The sequence below is a fragment of the Ptychodera flava genome, chromosome 12, assembly GCF_041260155.1.
Source record: "Ptychodera flava strain L36383 chromosome 12, AS_Pfla_20210202, whole genome shotgun sequence".
NCBI lineage: Eukaryota > Metazoa > Hemichordata > Enteropneusta > Ptychoderidae > Ptychodera > Ptychodera flava.
The window spans coordinates 18,647,918-18,664,975 of record NC_091939.1 but is presented as its reverse complement, the minus strand read 5'-3'; the positions used below and the strand labels follow the sequence as shown (position 1 = coordinate 18,664,975).

At 34.4% G+C, this 17,058-nt stretch overlaps 3 protein-coding genes across 4 annotated transcripts in view; 2 read left to right on the top strand and 1 right to left on the bottom strand.

The window, feature by feature from the left end:
• The window catches only part of LOC139145282 (serine/threonine-protein kinase ATR-like), a 95,565-nt gene that overhangs the window by 65,924 nt on the left and 12,583 nt on the right, over nt 1–17,058 (bottom strand). The window lies entirely within an intron of this gene.
• LOC139145281 (calpain-A-like) lies at nt 1,087–6,890 on the top strand. Its single transcript, XM_070716328.1, has 11 exons — nt 1,087–1,223; nt 1,371–1,502; nt 1,898–2,029; nt 2,299–2,495; nt 2,973–3,141; nt 3,681–3,853; nt 4,243–4,320; nt 4,772–5,001; nt 5,308–5,444; nt 5,889–6,097; nt 6,441–6,890. The coding sequence occupies exons 1-11, from the start codon at nt 1,137–1,139 to the stop codon at nt 6,472–6,474; spliced, it is 1,578 nt and encodes a 525-aa protein (XP_070572429.1). The 5' UTR covers nt 1,087–1,136; the 3' UTR covers nt 6,475–6,890.
• LOC139145278 (calpain-A-like) lies at nt 10,204–16,681 on the top strand. The gene is made up of 11 exons (XM_070716325.1): nt 10,204–10,340; nt 10,484–10,615; nt 11,073–11,204; nt 11,497–11,693; nt 12,691–12,859; nt 13,312–13,484; nt 13,953–14,030; nt 14,463–14,692; nt 15,012–15,148; nt 15,609–15,817; nt 16,167–16,681. The coding sequence occupies exons 1-11, from the start codon at nt 10,254–10,256 to the stop codon at nt 16,213–16,215; spliced, it is 1,593 nt and encodes a 530-aa protein (XP_070572426.1). The 5' UTR covers nt 10,204–10,253; the 3' UTR covers nt 16,216–16,681.

The following is a 17,058-nucleotide window of genomic DNA, read 5'->3' as shown; positions in this document are numbered from 1 at the left end:
TTTGACATTAATGAGAAAAATTGGAACGCTTTCAAAAGTCTGCATCACGTTAACTTTTTGTTTGAGTAGTATTTCACGAGCAACTGTCACCTGGGTTTCTTCAGTAACTCTGCCAGCCTATCCTTGGAATACCAAAGAAAGCATGTTTAAAAAATATAGTACATTGGTACTACAGTTCAAACCTGTTCATGTGTACCTCCCAAGTTTAACAAAACAAACTTGTATGCTTCTGTGTGCTTTCGGGTAGCTTGCATTTGCACTTTATAGGAGCGTACACCTGGTAGATGTCAAGGTAGTTTTAAAAATAGTTTTATGCCTTTGAACTGAAAATAATTTTACTTAAAGTTGAAGGAAACTGACCAGTTTATCTGCAAATAGAACTTTCCAGTCTGACAGTAAAATCATTGACCTATTAACATCACAATTAGTTGAGTTATTTGCATTGTTAACTTACCTCTTGGTACAAATCAGTGATGAATCATGATTGTCAGATGCCTCCTTATTATTGATTTTGCAATTTTGAAGTAATGACACAACCTATTGTTACACTCCCTGGATCAGAACTACGTCACTAGGTCACTTTAAAACATAATGGACTACTGATGAAATCCAGACTAGACTGGTGCAAGTAGTAAAATTGAACAAAAGCTTCTTTTATGAGTGATGTTTATGGTAAATAATCTTTATTCTATCTTTCTGAGTGAAGTTGAAGGCCATGATCGCATCTGTTGTTATTTTAGGAGTCCCCATATCACTAAAATTAATCAAAGTGTAGACAATTTTAAATATGTGTCACAGTCTTAATAATTTACTATACATTGATTTATCTTCCTTGAATGCAAAAGCAAAAGAGACATCAGTGACAGATACAATGTTGCGCTTACGTGCAACATGCCTCGTATCATGTTTACGTACAATGTACAATTTGATGACCTTCATCCTAACTTGACTTGAAGTTCAAGTTCATGCCCTACTTCCTTCCTAAACACAGACTTTTATGAGATTCTTCTTGACTTGGGTGGTGAAGTTCAGGGATGATATGGGTTGATATAAACCAACGGTGGTGAGTTCCACCAGAACAGTTCACTACAAACAACTAAAGCTATCAAGACTTACAAGAAATCTAGGAAGATAACATGAGTGGAAAAACCATTCAAAGACGTGGTCTGTGGAAGAGAAGATCCTCAAGATTACTACAGATCCTCAATACTATGACCCACACAGTAAGTTTAGTTTGAGAAAAACCAATGAACCCTTTTACTCTTAAAAATTAGAGTTTCAACCTGTCTTTCAATTATCACACAACACATGAAAATGACAGCAAAGACTTTGTTGAAATTTATGTTGCAACATTTGCCCTTCTTACACAGAATGTTGAAGAAATACTTAACAAAGTCATCCATAGTGGTGCTTTATTTGAGGACGAAGACTTTCCAGCCAATGAAAGCTCTCTTTTCTACTGTGAAGCTTCATCTAGAGGAATTGAATGGAAGAGACCACAGGTAGGTTTCGATATGAATTTTGAGTAATTTTGGCAACAGGTTTTTCATCCACTCTACATTTTAAATATATTTACTTTGCAAATAACACTAAAAATACCTCACACCAAACGTTGATCATTTGATGAAACAGATATTACTGGCCGTCGTTGTAAACTTTTTGTGGTGAATTATCTTTTTCATATGAGTATAATAAATGGAACTTTGACAAAAGTCAAAGCTGCACCTTTCCCAAATATTTAATAGAAATAGAATATCTCCAAGAAGAAACTTTTGCACCATATTTTTAAATGAACTGACAAAATATGGTTCCTGTGTAATTTTTGCAGTTTAACAGACCTGTGACTAAACAAGTATATAAAAAATACTAAAAACATAATCTTTTTATGATTGAACAGGAAATCATTGAAGACCCACAACTTCTAGTTGATGACATCAGCCGTGATGATGTAGTTCAGGGAGAACTGGGAGACTGTTGGTTTCTTTCCTCCTGTGCAGCCATTGCTCAACATAAGAGATTTATGGAAAAGGTACAGACTCCACCATTATACTGTAGGGGTGTGTGGGGTTATTAGACTGAGTAATTTTACCATGTGTAGAGGGAAACATAAATTTTTTTCATCCGTATAGCTCTAAATACTGATTACTAAACCAATTGAATGTTCAATACTAGACTAGATATTCATAATCTTCATAAAGGTCTTGTTTTCATTTTTAACAAAGTTTACTGCACAGGTTTGCGACTACATGGTGTAGTATTTTACTTTTTTCACAACCAAATCCTATTTCTACTTCTTAGATCATTCCAAAGAAACAACATCTCTGGCAGGATGACAACTACATTGGACTATTTCATTTCAAATTCTGGCGGTTTGGGAAGTGGGTTGACGTTGTGGTTGACGACAGACTTCCTACACGATACAACCAACTGATGTTTGCAAGATCCCATGATGAGAGAGAACTCTGGGTAGCTCTGCTGGAGAAAGCCTATGCTAAGTAAGTAATATCAGATAAGGAACTCACCGAATGCTTGTAGTGAAATGTTAAAAGAAGAGAAAGCTGAAATTTTAACCATATTCTGACATTTTCTTTTTCTGTGAAATGTTTTATGATTGGTGTTCAGATCACTTCTGATGAATTAATACACGAACTCTGAAAAGCACTCTACAGATGTTTTTGCTCCCCATTTATTTGCCTAAAACTTGTTTCATATCAGTACTTATTTTTAAACACAGGTAGAGAATCTGAATTGAAATTGTTGTACTAGTTGAGTAATGCCTTTGCTTTCTGCCCAATGTTATATTCAAGCCCAACATGACATTTGTTTTCCCACCCTTAGTATATGCACATTGTCACACTGATACATCATAAATTATTAAAGAAAACTGACTTACATGTACCGGTATGTAACAAACACAATGGTTAATGTCAACTAGAATTTGACAATCTTGCCATTATTGTATTTCTTTACAGATTACATGGTTCATATGAAGGTCTTGCAGGAGGGCAGGCATCTGATGCATTGGTTGACATGACAGGAGGGTTGACTGAAAGATATGACCTCAAATGCCCACCAGCCAATCTATATCAACAGCTTGTCAGAAATGCCCGCTATGGTTCATTCATAACATGCAGCAAAATGGTATGTGAAATTTAAGTATTTCCAACATTTCAAATAGTTTTGGTTTTATTTGGTTTCATTGCATATACCAGTTTTATCTACATGCAAATTAAATAGGTGATAAGTCTGTAATCTTGAACGGTGAGAAATGAGTATGAAGTCTCCAGCAACAAAAAATCCTGGCATAGACTTCTGTATGTAATTTAATAACATCAAACAATACACAGAACTCTTGAAACATACAAGTGTGGATACAAAGTTTGCTCTATTTTGTGCAATTGCAATAAATATTCTATTTTTCACTTGAACTTAAATTTGAATTTGATCGATAATGCAGAATAAATAATTCAAAATTTTCAGATAAATTTCCCAAAACTAGTAACCAAAATTACTAAAAGACACATATAATGACGGTGTTCTGAGAACATGAGAATGGTCTACATGATGAAAAAATCTTAGGATAAATTAAAATGTGGACAATCCTGACAAGGACATTGTATCAAGATCATATCATTTCATAGGTATATTGAATGAATCGGGTATGTCTCTCTATTTATCAGGGTGACTGGAGATGTTCTGAGACAGCAGATCAGAATGGTCTGATATCTGGACATGCATACACAGTCACAGCTGTGAAGAGATGCAGATTACTGGATGGAAGTGTTGAGAATTTGGTTAGAGTCAGGAATCCATGGGGGAATGAAATGGAATGGAATGGAGACTGGAGTGACAAGTGAGTGGGAATTTCATATAGCTTCATTCAGGAATCCTATTCGGAAAAATCATGGATTTAGGAAAAAGAGGGAAAAGTCAGTCTGCTATATAACACATGGTGTTCAGAAATCTTTTAAATATAAGCCATATTTTTTATGATAAATGGCCAGGTAAGGGAAAGATTGTACAAAATTTTCCCCTTTCAGAAATGAAGCAGTTTTCATGGAAAAACAGCCAACAGCACAAATTAGTGTGATGTCTGCCTCAACATAATCATGGTCACCCTGTCTAGACTATGTTTCACTGAAGATAATACAAGACTATGTCTTTGTTTGAGCACTGAAACAGAAGCCAAGAAGTTTGTACAGTAAGAGAATAATTTGAATGTGTCATCTCTTTTCTCTACAGTTCTAGGACCTGGGATTACGTTTCTGATGAAGAAAAGCAATTGATTGGATGGAAAGACAGTGATGACGGTGAATTCTGGTAAGTCCTCATCATTTATAATGACGTCAGGGTTCTATTTTCTAGTCACAGGAATTGGTGCTTTTTAGTATGTCTATATTTTGTTTGGAATTTGCAAGCTACATTGTATAATCACAAATGACACAATAATTCCTGCAGAAATAATTATATAAGTTTAGTAGATGGGCTACTAGATTGTACAGTTGAGGATAATGCAAAAGAATAAACATTTGATGAGAAACATTAATAGAGGCAACGGTAACAAGGTTCAATCAATTTGCCTACTTGTAATTACAACACCTGACTGTCTTGATCGGTCCATTCTGACACTATCTCATCAGATTCTATGGTTATTGATCTTCATCAATGCAAATCTCAGAGCATCAAAGTTTAAAGGGTTTTACCTAGATGAAGTACAGTACTGTATACTACCGGTATATTGAATTATACATGCCACTTTCTCTAACTATAGGATTACATATGAAGATTTCTGCCAGCATTTCAATGAAATCACAGTCTGTACTACTGGTCCTGATTTTGATGGAAATGGAGTTGCTGACGTGGTGGAGAATCAAGGAGACAGCTATTACTCAGCATCAATGACAGGAAGCTGGGTGAAGGGTTTGAACGCCGGCGGGTCAAGAAACAACCTCAAATCATTTGCCACCAATCCACAATTTGTGTTCACACTGACAGAACCAGGTACAATAGAATTTAATTCTAAAGACATGCAAAAACCTGCATAAAAAGAAGACACTAATTTTTCCAAGAAAAAAAAGGGAACCTGTGAAAGCTACACTGCATGTTTTCACAGTGATATTAAATCATACTGAGTTCACATGTACCAATTTGGCAAACAAAGAGAAATTGTAAAATTATTCCAAAAAACAATGATTACAAATGTCAAAACATAAAATAGCATGCACATGAATATGATTTGCACTGGCAGTTGTTTGGAAAGTTGGATATTAAAGCCTAACATATAATGTTTTTATCATTTTTGTTCAGATGAATGGGAGCCAGAGGTTGATGACATAAAGACAAAGGGAAAATGTTCCGTTGTGATAGCACTGATGCAGGAATACAGACGTCGCAAACAATATCTGACTACAAAGTACCACCAGATAAGCTTCATACTTTACAAGGTAAACCACTTGGACAAATGTAATAACTTTGATAAAATATGCTCTAAAAAGAATTTTTCATATGAGAATTATCAGTTTGGTGACAATCTGATAACAGAGTGATATTACACAAAAACATGTGACCAAATGTACCTAAATATCTGTCATGGATTTTCCAATGCCAGATATCATCTGTAAAGTTGGAAAAATCTGAAGTATGGCAGTATAAGCCACAGTCTATTTCTTGTCTATTTATTTATTTTGTCCAGTGACTTTAAAATCTAGAAGGCAATGTTCGGCCTGATAACTTTGGGAGAATGATTTAGATTTATAGTGTTTCATTATAAATAGCCACCATAACTTATAAATAAACACTTGATTTTACAATATGAATCTTTTGACCATTAGAATCTCTTATTTTCAATAAACTATATGATTTGATGCATCTTTTATCTCATCTTGTAGACTGACAATCCAAACAAACGACTTCCCATGGACCACTTCATGTACAACTACCCAGCTGGAAAGTCTGGTGTTTATATCAACTACCGTGAGGTCAACAAACGTTTCTCACTGGACCCAGGCAGCTATGTCTTGATACCTTCAACATTTGATGCAGGATGTGCAGCCTCATTTCTAATCAGAATATTTGCAGAGAAGAACTTTCAATGCCAGTAAGCATCTTCATTCAAATATTTTTGCAGATTTTTTTCCATACTGAGGAGTTGTTAACCTTTACCTGACAATATGATTTATAGTTTTCAATTTCTTGATCTTCAAAAGGCAATGATAAATTTTTAAAAATACAGATGGAAATGAGTAAATATCAATAAACATCCTAATTTTGTTAGTTGGTATGTATGATGAACTAAATTGTCAGAATTACCGTAAAAAAGATTTTTCTTTCAAATTAGAATGGTTTAACAGTTCTTCACAAACGAAACTTGTAAAATTCAGGTAGCAACTATACTGTATGTAACATGTCAGCTTATATTTTTCCTTTAATTCTATTTTCAGTGAACTTCCTGACGCAGTGTCCAAATCATTCTGATAGATGATCACCACAGACTTTATGAAAGAAATTCACTAGATGCCATGAAGATAATCATCAAGAAGCTGAAGTGTGAACTTGTTTAAAATTATAGATGGCAATTTTGTCAGCGATTGATGAAGATCACACCTTTTGAAGAGCTTATCATTGACAAGGGCAATCCATTTATTTCAGAAACTGTTTATATTCCTTGTGACACATTCAAAAAAATCAAAAATATCATGCTTGTCTGTAAAATACATTCTCTGTAAAAAATCAAATATATCAAGGCAGATGTGCCATGTGTGTAGATTTATTTACTGTGATTTAAATTCAACAATAAATGCAATGTTGATGCAATGCTTTACAGTGCCACTTTTATTTTGCCAAATAGTTTATAAAATTATGAAAATCAAAATGATGCAATTTTGTTGGTGCAAATTTCATGTCAAAATTCGTGAACTTTTGTGGTATAATATTTTTTTCAACAAATTGGTATTACCCCATTTATTTATTTATTTATTTATTTATTTATCTATTTATCTCTGATCAGTGATTTAATTTGAAAGACATTCATCTTTTGCAACCTGTACTATCATTAAGCATTTCATAATAGTTTATATAAATTAAAATATTAATTATGAATCATTTCCGAAATTTATTCCCACACTTGTCATCTGGTATCAAAATTTGTCATGGTGGGGTTTTAAAGTCATATCCATTTGGAAGAATATTTATTTTTTTTCCTTCAACTAGTGGTATTACTGCTCTTTGTTTGATTAGCCTTTTTGACATCTATGTTAACCATGAAAGAAAAAGTAATAAAACATTAGAAAAAGAATTTAAAACGTTTTTGTCTGTGTTCTTTAAACTTAATGTATCAAAAGATACAACTATTCTGCGCCTGAAATGAGCACAATTCCCAAATCTACCACAGACATGCAGACAGACAGTTCAACATACATGCAAACAACTAGCATGACATGTCTACACTCAGACTCATACGGCAGAATGGGAGCTAATCGTAAAATGTCATTCTGGATCATGTGCTCCCTTGCCAAACTATATTTATACAATGTGCCATTTCTGTAAGAATCTGCATACAAAACAGGCATGACAATGTCCTCTCATCTTGTAAGACTCTTCTTTAAAATATATATTTAATCTTTTTCATCTCTAAATCCAAACTGGCATTTTGAAATGAACTCAGAAGTACAAAGTAAATTGTGTGGAGGAAGTCATGGCTGTGAGACTGACTCTGTATGACTTCACTGATTAGAACTCTTAGGCTTTAGAGATACCATTGTACCAAGATCAGACAGCAGGAAATGTAAAACAGGTGAACTGTTCTTAACCTTGCAAGGCGCTGTTTGGTATTGCTTAAATTCTGGAATATCTTAGAAAGATGACACAATTGAAATATCACATTCAGTATTATTTTCTAATGAATTTTAAATAATTTTTAATCCAAATACAGTGTATCACATTAGATTCATCTCAAACCACACACACGCACACACGCTTACATAAACACATACAAATACACATATACATAAAGAACATTGCACTTGTATAAAGTTTCAATAGAATATGTTCTTGCATATCTGAAGAATACGGTAGCTCTAAACATGCAAACAGATCATCATACAGTGACACAATTTGATGTGCATTTGAAAATCATAGTGCAGTGTCTTTGTACTAAGTTTGAATTGAATCAATCCAGGCATGTCCTTGTAATGGCTCTGGCCACTGAATAAAACTGTGACAAAATGGCCACTTAGAGCCCATATTCGGTCGTACCACTACACAAATTGTAATGCATATGTATGTCACGATATATTTTCATTATACTAACTTTGAATGAGATCTGTTAAGCCATGTCTACGTAATGGCTCGGTACATGCAAAATTCATAAGAAAGTGGATGCGTGGTTGCAAAATTGGATTGTGTAACAAAATAAAATGATGTGCATATGCACCTCATACAAGTTTGAATGATATCAGTCAAGGCATGTTCGAGTAATGGCTGGGGATGGATGGATGGATGGATGGATTAGCTCAAATTAATCTCCCATTCCCAGACTTTACCCACTGGAACTAAAAATTTTGGACAAATATTTGTGTTGTGTATAAATGATAGAACTGTGATGTGGAATGTGCCCTGTGCTGATGAGGCATACCAGCATTTAACAACAAAACATTATTACTGGTTCCTTTTCAGATTAGACTGTTGTGCTGTTCCCGATGACTAGGTATAACAAATTTAGTTGATTAAATTAGAATAGAGCAATTTACATCAGGAAACTAAAAGAGAGATATTTGTGTTTCTCTCCTGGCAAGAAAACACCTTTACATTTTAAAGATTGCCACTTGGTAGTCAATGCAATCTAACACAGAGGTAGCCTTTGCCAAGGGTGGAGGAAAAGCAATTAGACATCTCTTTGAAATAGAACTGCTACTGCATTGTCGCTCAAGACCCAGACTGTCCAATGCAAGAACCTGTGTATTTTCTAGCGTAATCTTATGATTTGATGCCATATTCGAAAGCATTAAGCCTAGAAAAATAATATCAATCATTTCATTTTCAAAGCTACCATTTACTCAGTGACATCAAAAATAATATTTTTGTTACCATCATGCATCTACATTAAGCTTTGACATTAATGAGGAAAATTGGAACACTTTCAAAAGTCTGCATCACGTTAACTTTTTGTTTGAGTAGTATTTCACAAGCAACTGTCACCTTGGTTTCTTCAGTAACTCTGCCAGCCTATCCTTGAATACCAAAGAAAGCACGTTTAAAAATATAGTAAAATGGTACTACAGTTCACACCTGTTCATGTATACCTCCAAAATTTAACAAAATATCACGTATGCTTCTGTGTGCTTTCGGGTAGCTTGCATTTGCACTTTATAAGAGTGTACACCTGGTACATGTGGATGTCAAGGTAGTTTCAGAAATAGTTTTATGCCTTCGAACTGAAAATGTTTTTACTTAAGGTTGAAGGAAGCTGACCAGCTGATCTGCAAATAGAACTTTCTAGTCTGACAATAAAATCAATGACCTATTTACATCAAAATCAGTTGAGTTATTTGCATTGTTAACTTTAACATGTCTTTGTACCAATCAGTGATGACTCATGATTGTCAGACGCCTCCTCATTATTGATTTTGCCATTTTGAAGCGACATTACCTATTGTTACACTCCCTGCATCAAAACTACATCACAAAGTGACTTTAAAACATAATGGACTAACTGTTGAAATCTAGACTAGACTGGTACAAGTAGTAAAATTGAACAAAAGCTTCTCTTTTATGAGTGATGTTTATGGTAATTAATCTTTATTCTATCTTTCTGAGTGAAGTTAAAGGCCATGATTGCATCTGTTGCTATTTTAGGAGACCACATATCACCAAAAGTAACGAAAATTTATACAATTTTAAATATGTGTTACAGTATTTAATCTTAAAAATCCACTATACATTGATTTATATTCCTTGTAAGCAACAGCAAAAGACATATCAGTGATCAGATACAATGTTGTGCTTACGTGCAACGTGCCTCGTATCATGTTTACGTGCAATGTACAATTTGATGACCTTCATCCTAACTTGACTTGAAGTTCAAGTTCATGTCCCACTTCCTTCCTAAACACAGACTTTTATGAGATTCTTCTTGACTTGGGTGAAGTTCAGGGATAATATGGGTTGATATAAACCAACAGTGGTGAGCTCCACCAGAACAGTTCACTACAAACACCTCAAGCTATCAAGACTTACAACAAATCTAAGAAGACATCATGAGTGGAAAAATCATTCAAAGACGTGGTCTGTGGAAGAGAAGATCCTCGAGATTACTACAGATCCTCAATACTATGACCCACACAGTAAGTTAAGCTTGAAAAAAAACAAAGACGAACTTTTACTTTTTAATATGTTTGAGCCTGTCTTTCAATTATCATACAACATATGAAAATGACAGCCAAGACTTTGTTAAAATTTATGTTGTAACATTTGCATTCTTACACAGAATGTAGAGGAAATATGTAACAGAGTCATCCATAGTGGTGCTTTATTTGAGGACGAAGACTTTCCAGCCAATGAAAGCTCTCTTTTCTACTGTGAAGCTTCATCTAGAGGAATTGAATGGAAAAGACCACAGGTAGGTTTTATCAACTTTATATTTCAGTTTTTACCCATCTTGTGGAATCAGAGAAACTGTTTGTTCACTTACTCTGTATTGCTTCAATGGCTTCTTATAAATTCTTTTTTACAAAAAAAATTATACTGAGTTTAGAGAGTACATGTACCTCAAACAAAATGTTGATGGATAAGGTCTTTACAAGACTGAAATACATAATGTGAAATGCTTTTTGGGTAAAATTGTTGTTTTTTGTACATGTAGACAAAATGAAACTTAACCTACAAGTGCACATAGTATTTTCCCAAAACATTTGAGAGACATGTCACATAATTTATAGTTTCAACAAGAAACTCCTGTGCTTTATTTAAAATGACTTGACAAAGCATAGTCCATTTGTATTTTTGCAGTTTTGAAAATCTGTGACAAACAAGTGTGTAGAAACTAATATAGAAATATTTCTTTTATTACTTGACAGGAAATCATTGAAGATCCACGACTTCTAGTTGATGACATCAGCCGTGATGATGTAGTTCAGGGAGAACTGGGAGACTGTTGGTTTCTTTCCTCCTGTGCAGCCATTGCTCAACATAAGAGATTTATGGAAAAGGTACAGACTCTACCATTATACTGTGGGGGATGTGTAAGGTTAATGGACTGAGTGACTGTAGTGTTTGTAGGGGGAAAATATTTCTCAAATCAATTTTCATCAAAATAGAGTGTGTAAGCACCGATAATAAACAAAAAATTCAATCAAGGATACTGGACATTGACAACTGGCATGAAGAAAGGGTTTTTAAATGTTGTTGACAATACAGATAAAAATGTAGTCTACATGTTTGTAACCACATTGGATGCTACTTCAATTTTTTCATAAATGAATCTTTGTCTGGTATTTCTAGATCATTCCAAAGAAACAATACCTCTGGCAGGATGACAACTACATTGGACTATTTCATTTCAAATTCTGGCGGTTTGGGAAGTGGGTTGATGTAGTGGTTGACGACAGACTTCCTACACGATATAACCAACTGATGTTTGCAAGATCCCATGATGAGAGAGAACTCTGGGTGGCTCTGCTGGAGAAAGCCTATGCTAAGTAAGTAATATAGATGAGGAAATCACTGAATGCTTGTCGTGAAATGCTCAAACAAGAGAAAGTTGGAATTTTGACCATCTACCAACGCTTTTCTTTGTCTATGAAGGTTTTACTATTGGTGTTTATTTCACTTTTGATAGACTGATAGTTGAACATTGAAAGCAAAATTTCATTTGGAATAATGACTCCACTTTTTTTATAGTTGCTTTAAATATATTATCACTCTATTTTAACATAGCTCTTGAATTTGAAATTCTTGAGTGATTCCTTTGCTTTCTACCAATAATTTTATTCAAGCTTCATGGTGGCATTTGTCACTCTAACTTGTATATATACACACTTTATACTGATACTTAAAAACTACCTACTGTTGATTGACCAATCAGAGTGCTCAATTCAGGGTGTTTTATTTACTCATAAAGCCTTGGTCACCAAATTCCAAAAACGAATGACAGCGCCGTAGTAAAGTACTGTCCAACCACAAGTGAATATGTCATATTCTGTAGACATCTGGTACATTTTAATATTCAAATTTGGTAACACAGCGGAAACCAGCTGAAAAACAAAATCTGCTGTGCCCTAGGGCATTTATATAATGTGCACTAGGGCATTTATAGAATGTTTCATTACATTGGAAGGCTTTTTCACAAATAAAAGTTTTAATTCATATCCTAAACATGTTACATTGACAAAGGGGACGGTTGACGTAAACACTTTGAAAACGAAAATATATCAGTTAGGGGCGATAGTTTTTAAGTCGGATAAAACCCTCGTACTCGGGCTCTTCTGGTATATAAAGTCCAACCCTACGATAAAATGTCTCGGCCTGCGGCCTCGACATTTTATCGTTGGGTTGGACTTTATATACCAGAAGAGCCCTCGTACTCAGGCTTTATCCTATACATAAATTATTCAAAACAACTGACTCAGGTAACAAAGACAATGGTTAATGTCAACTACAATTTTACAATCTTGCCATTATTGTATTACTTTACAGATTACATGGTTCATATGAAGGTCTTGCAGGAGGGCAGGCATCTGATGCATTGGTTGACATGACAGGAGGGTTGACTGAAAGATATGACCTCAAACACCCACCAGCCAATCTATATCAACAGCTTGTCAGAAATGCCCGCTATGGTTCATTTATAACATGCAGCAAAATGGTAAGTGTAACTAACAGTATGCCACTGATGTGTCATACTTGTTTTGCATAAACATCTCAAATATACTTTGGTCTCATTGCTATGAATAAAGTTATGCAAATTACCTGCATGCAAATTAATCAGGTGATAATTTTGACCAATAAGAAATGGGTACAAGTCTCAAGCAATGCCCAAATCACAGGACACATAGACTTCAGTATGTAATCTGACACCATCCAACATACCAGCACACAAAACTGTCTTAACTGACAAATATAGATACAACGGACATTTGCTATCAATGTTACACTTCTTTGTTGGATTGTAATCTGAATTTGAAGATGAGAATGGTAAAATGATGAAAATCTTAGGATAAGTTCCAATGTGGACAATCCTGACAAGGACATTGTATCAGGATCATATTGTCTCATGAGGTGCATTGAATGAGTTGGGCATGTCTCTCTATTTATCAGGGTGACTGGAGATGTTCTGAGACAGCAGATCAGAATGGTCTGATATCTGGACATGCATACACAGTCACAGCTGTGAAGAGATGCAGATTACTGGATGGAAGTGTTGAGAACTTGGTGAGAGTCAGGAATCCATGGGGGAATGAAATGGAATGGAATGGAGATTGGAGTGACAAGTGAGTAGTCAGACTTTCATATTGCTTCATCCGAGGAATCCTATGTGGGAAAAATCATGGATTCAGGAAATAATGGGAAATTTGATACAGAGTGAACATTCAAGTTAAAGTTCTAGTGCTATTGTTGTTGGGGGTTTTAACACTGATACACATAGTACTGGGTGTTTGAAAGTTTTTCAAAACATGTTGCATTTATTCACTGAATGTAGCCAGGAACGAATGAGACATCATTCAGGGTTAATTCCTCTTTATGAATGAAACAATAATAACTGGAAAACAGCAAGCATGAACCAGTGAATACCAGGACATTTTTCTTCTATTTGGCTAAAAATACTTGTATACACACTTTTCAAAATGCATTTCATTAAAGATAGCAAATGACTGTGTGTCATATCATCTTTTAAATGTCAACACAGAAGCAAAGAAGTTCATAAAAGAATAATCAGAACATATCACCTTTCTCCACAGTTCTAGGACCTGGGACTACGTTTCTGATGAAGAGAAACAATTGATTGGATGGAAAGATAGCGCTGACGGTGAATACTGGTAAGTCCTCGTCATTTTCTGGTCATGTTGAAATAATTGACAATTTTGGTGACCTGTTTATTTTGTTTTGGCATTTGCACACGACACTGTAATACTATACAAGTACGACAGCTACAATAATTATTTGAATTTACTGGAAGGGCTGGTAGACCATGTAGTTGAGGATAATGCAAAGAAGTTGAAAGAGAAACAACAGTAAAATGCTTGAATTAATCTGCTGACTATTTAATCAAAATAGATTTCAAATATCTGACATCTGATTGTCTTTTACAATCTCTACTGACACCAGCTCATCTACACTGCATGGTTACTGATATTCATGAATGCAAATCTCAGAGCATCAAAGTTTAAAGGGTTTTACCTAGATGAAGTACACTATCCTCAATGTACTGTATACTATGATGAATTACATGCAACTTTCTTTCACTATAGGATTACATATGAAGATTTCTGCCAGCATTTCAATGAAATCACAGTCTGTACTACTGGTCCTGATTTTGATGGAAATGGAGTTGCTGATGTGGTGGAGAATCAAGGAGACAGCTATTACTCAGCATCAATGACAGGAAGCTGGGTGAAGGGTTTAAACGCCGGCGGGTCAAGAAACAACCTCAAATCATTTGCAACAAATCCACAGTTTGTATTCACACTGACAGAACCAGGTACAACAGAATTTAATTCTCCAAACAATGTAAATAGAAAAGGAAAAATGCTAAGCTTTGCAAGAGAAGCAAGAGAAAATATGGAAACGAGTGAAAGTCACAAGGGCATATTTTCACAGCAGCATAATCACATATGGTTCACATACACTGATTACAGAGACTATGAAGAAGATAAAGCTAAATTTGATAGAGAAGTAAACCACTTGTGAACAGATTTGAACAGGCACTTGATTTAGTTGATGGTCGAGTGAACATTACAGCCATTCAATGACAGAGTTCTAACATATCATCTAATATTTTTCTATTATTTTCTATTCAGATGAGTGGGATCCAGAGGTTGATGACATAAAGACGAAGGGAAAATGTTCCGTTGTGATAGCACTGATGCAGGAATACAGACGTCGCAAACAATATCTGACTACAAAGTACCACCAGATAAGCTTTATACTTTACAAGGTAAACAACTCAGAAAAATATAGTAACTTTGATGCAACAATGGTTTTTAAAAAAGATTATTCATATAGAAGTGATCTGAATAGATTTCATAAATGACAATCAAGTGACAGGGTGATATTTTAATAGAAAGACTGGGATTTGCAACCAAAGGCTCTCAGATGTTTACAGCTGGTATATCAAATCAAAGATAATTGGAAATGTCTAAAACATATGATAGCAGTAGAAGACCACATCATATTTCTTAGATTTCTTCCACACAATTGACTTTAAAATCTAAAACAAAACACTTGGCACAGTAACTTTGGAAAATGTGATACAAATTAACAATGTTTAATCACCAGGCAAGAACATCATGACTCATCATTCACCCCTAGATTTCACGATGCCAATATTTCAGCTATCTCAATATTTTACATAAAGGATGTCTTGTTGACTCTAATTTTTTGTCTCCGTATTGTAGACTGACAATCCAAACAGAAGACTTCCCATGGACCACTTCATGTACAACTACCCAGCTGGAAAGTCTGGTGTTTACATCAACTACCGAGAGGTCAACAAACGTTTCTCACTGGACCCAGGCAGCTATGTCTTGATACCTTCAACATTTGATGCAGGATGTGCAGCCTCATTTCTAATCAGAATATTTGCAGAGAAGAACTTTCAATGCCAGTAAGTGTAGTGTATCCTAACCTCCTGGATTTCTTCCCAGACAGGGGACTTAGTTTGGGGTTACCCTGGTTTGCTTTACTTCAAAATAATTATATCGATATAATTCCATTTCAACATAATAGGACCATAATGGTACATTTGTGTAAAAGCACCAACATACTGGGAAAGCATAGCAAATATTAAGGAATGTACATATGGCTGCTACATATGGAAAATTCACTTCTCAGAATGCACAACAGTGGAAAAGATTTTTCTTCCAACTAATAACACCCAAATCATTTTTTCTGGAAACAAGAGATCCTGTAAGCTACAGTGAGTCACCTGATTTTTTCCCTTTAATTTATTTCAGTGAACTTCCCGATGCAGTAAACAAATCCTTTCAATACACTGAATCATGAATGCTCAAGTCGAAGTCTCCCATTAATCAGACCTTGTGAAGATAATCCTCAAGAAATACAGTAAGCTGCAAACAGAGAATCAACTTTTCCTATATGGTGGTAAAGTCTTTAAAAATCATTGGTAAAGATCACATTTTTTGTAGAGATGATACTTTACAAGTGGTCAGTCACTTATTTCTGAAAGTTTTTCATTCCAAATGATATTTAAATGTGTGATGTAAATTTAAGAAAAAATTGTGAACTTTTGCGAAATAATTTTTGACAATGAGGCAGATCAAGGCAGATAGATTAATTTACTGAAACATTTATTGAACATAGTCAATGCATTCTTAGGGTTATATTTTAATAAGGGTCAAAACAATGCCAAAATGTGTCATTTTATTCTTACAAAATGGAAAATGATGAGAATTTGCAATCCTGTTTTTAACTCTGATTTCATAATCCAGCAATTGCTAAGGAATTTTATATTTAAACAATTTAGCTAATTATTTATTTATTTATTTATTTATTTATTTATTTATTTACTACAATGATTAACTTAGAAAGATAGTCAATCGAAGATGCATTTTTTATATCTATATTTCAATACAAGTAAACAGAATGCTTAATTGTGCCAATTCTATTTTATCAAATGCTTGATATCATGAAAAATACAAGCAACGCTATCTTAATAATAATTTAATATCAAAGTACTTTAAAATATTGCTGAAGTGTAAACTTTATTAGAACAAATCGCATGATTATTCATTTTTGTACTCATCTATTATTACCTTTCTCTGATTAATGATTTACTCAGGAAAGACATTAATCATTCGTGACTTTAACATTTACTGATATTTCACA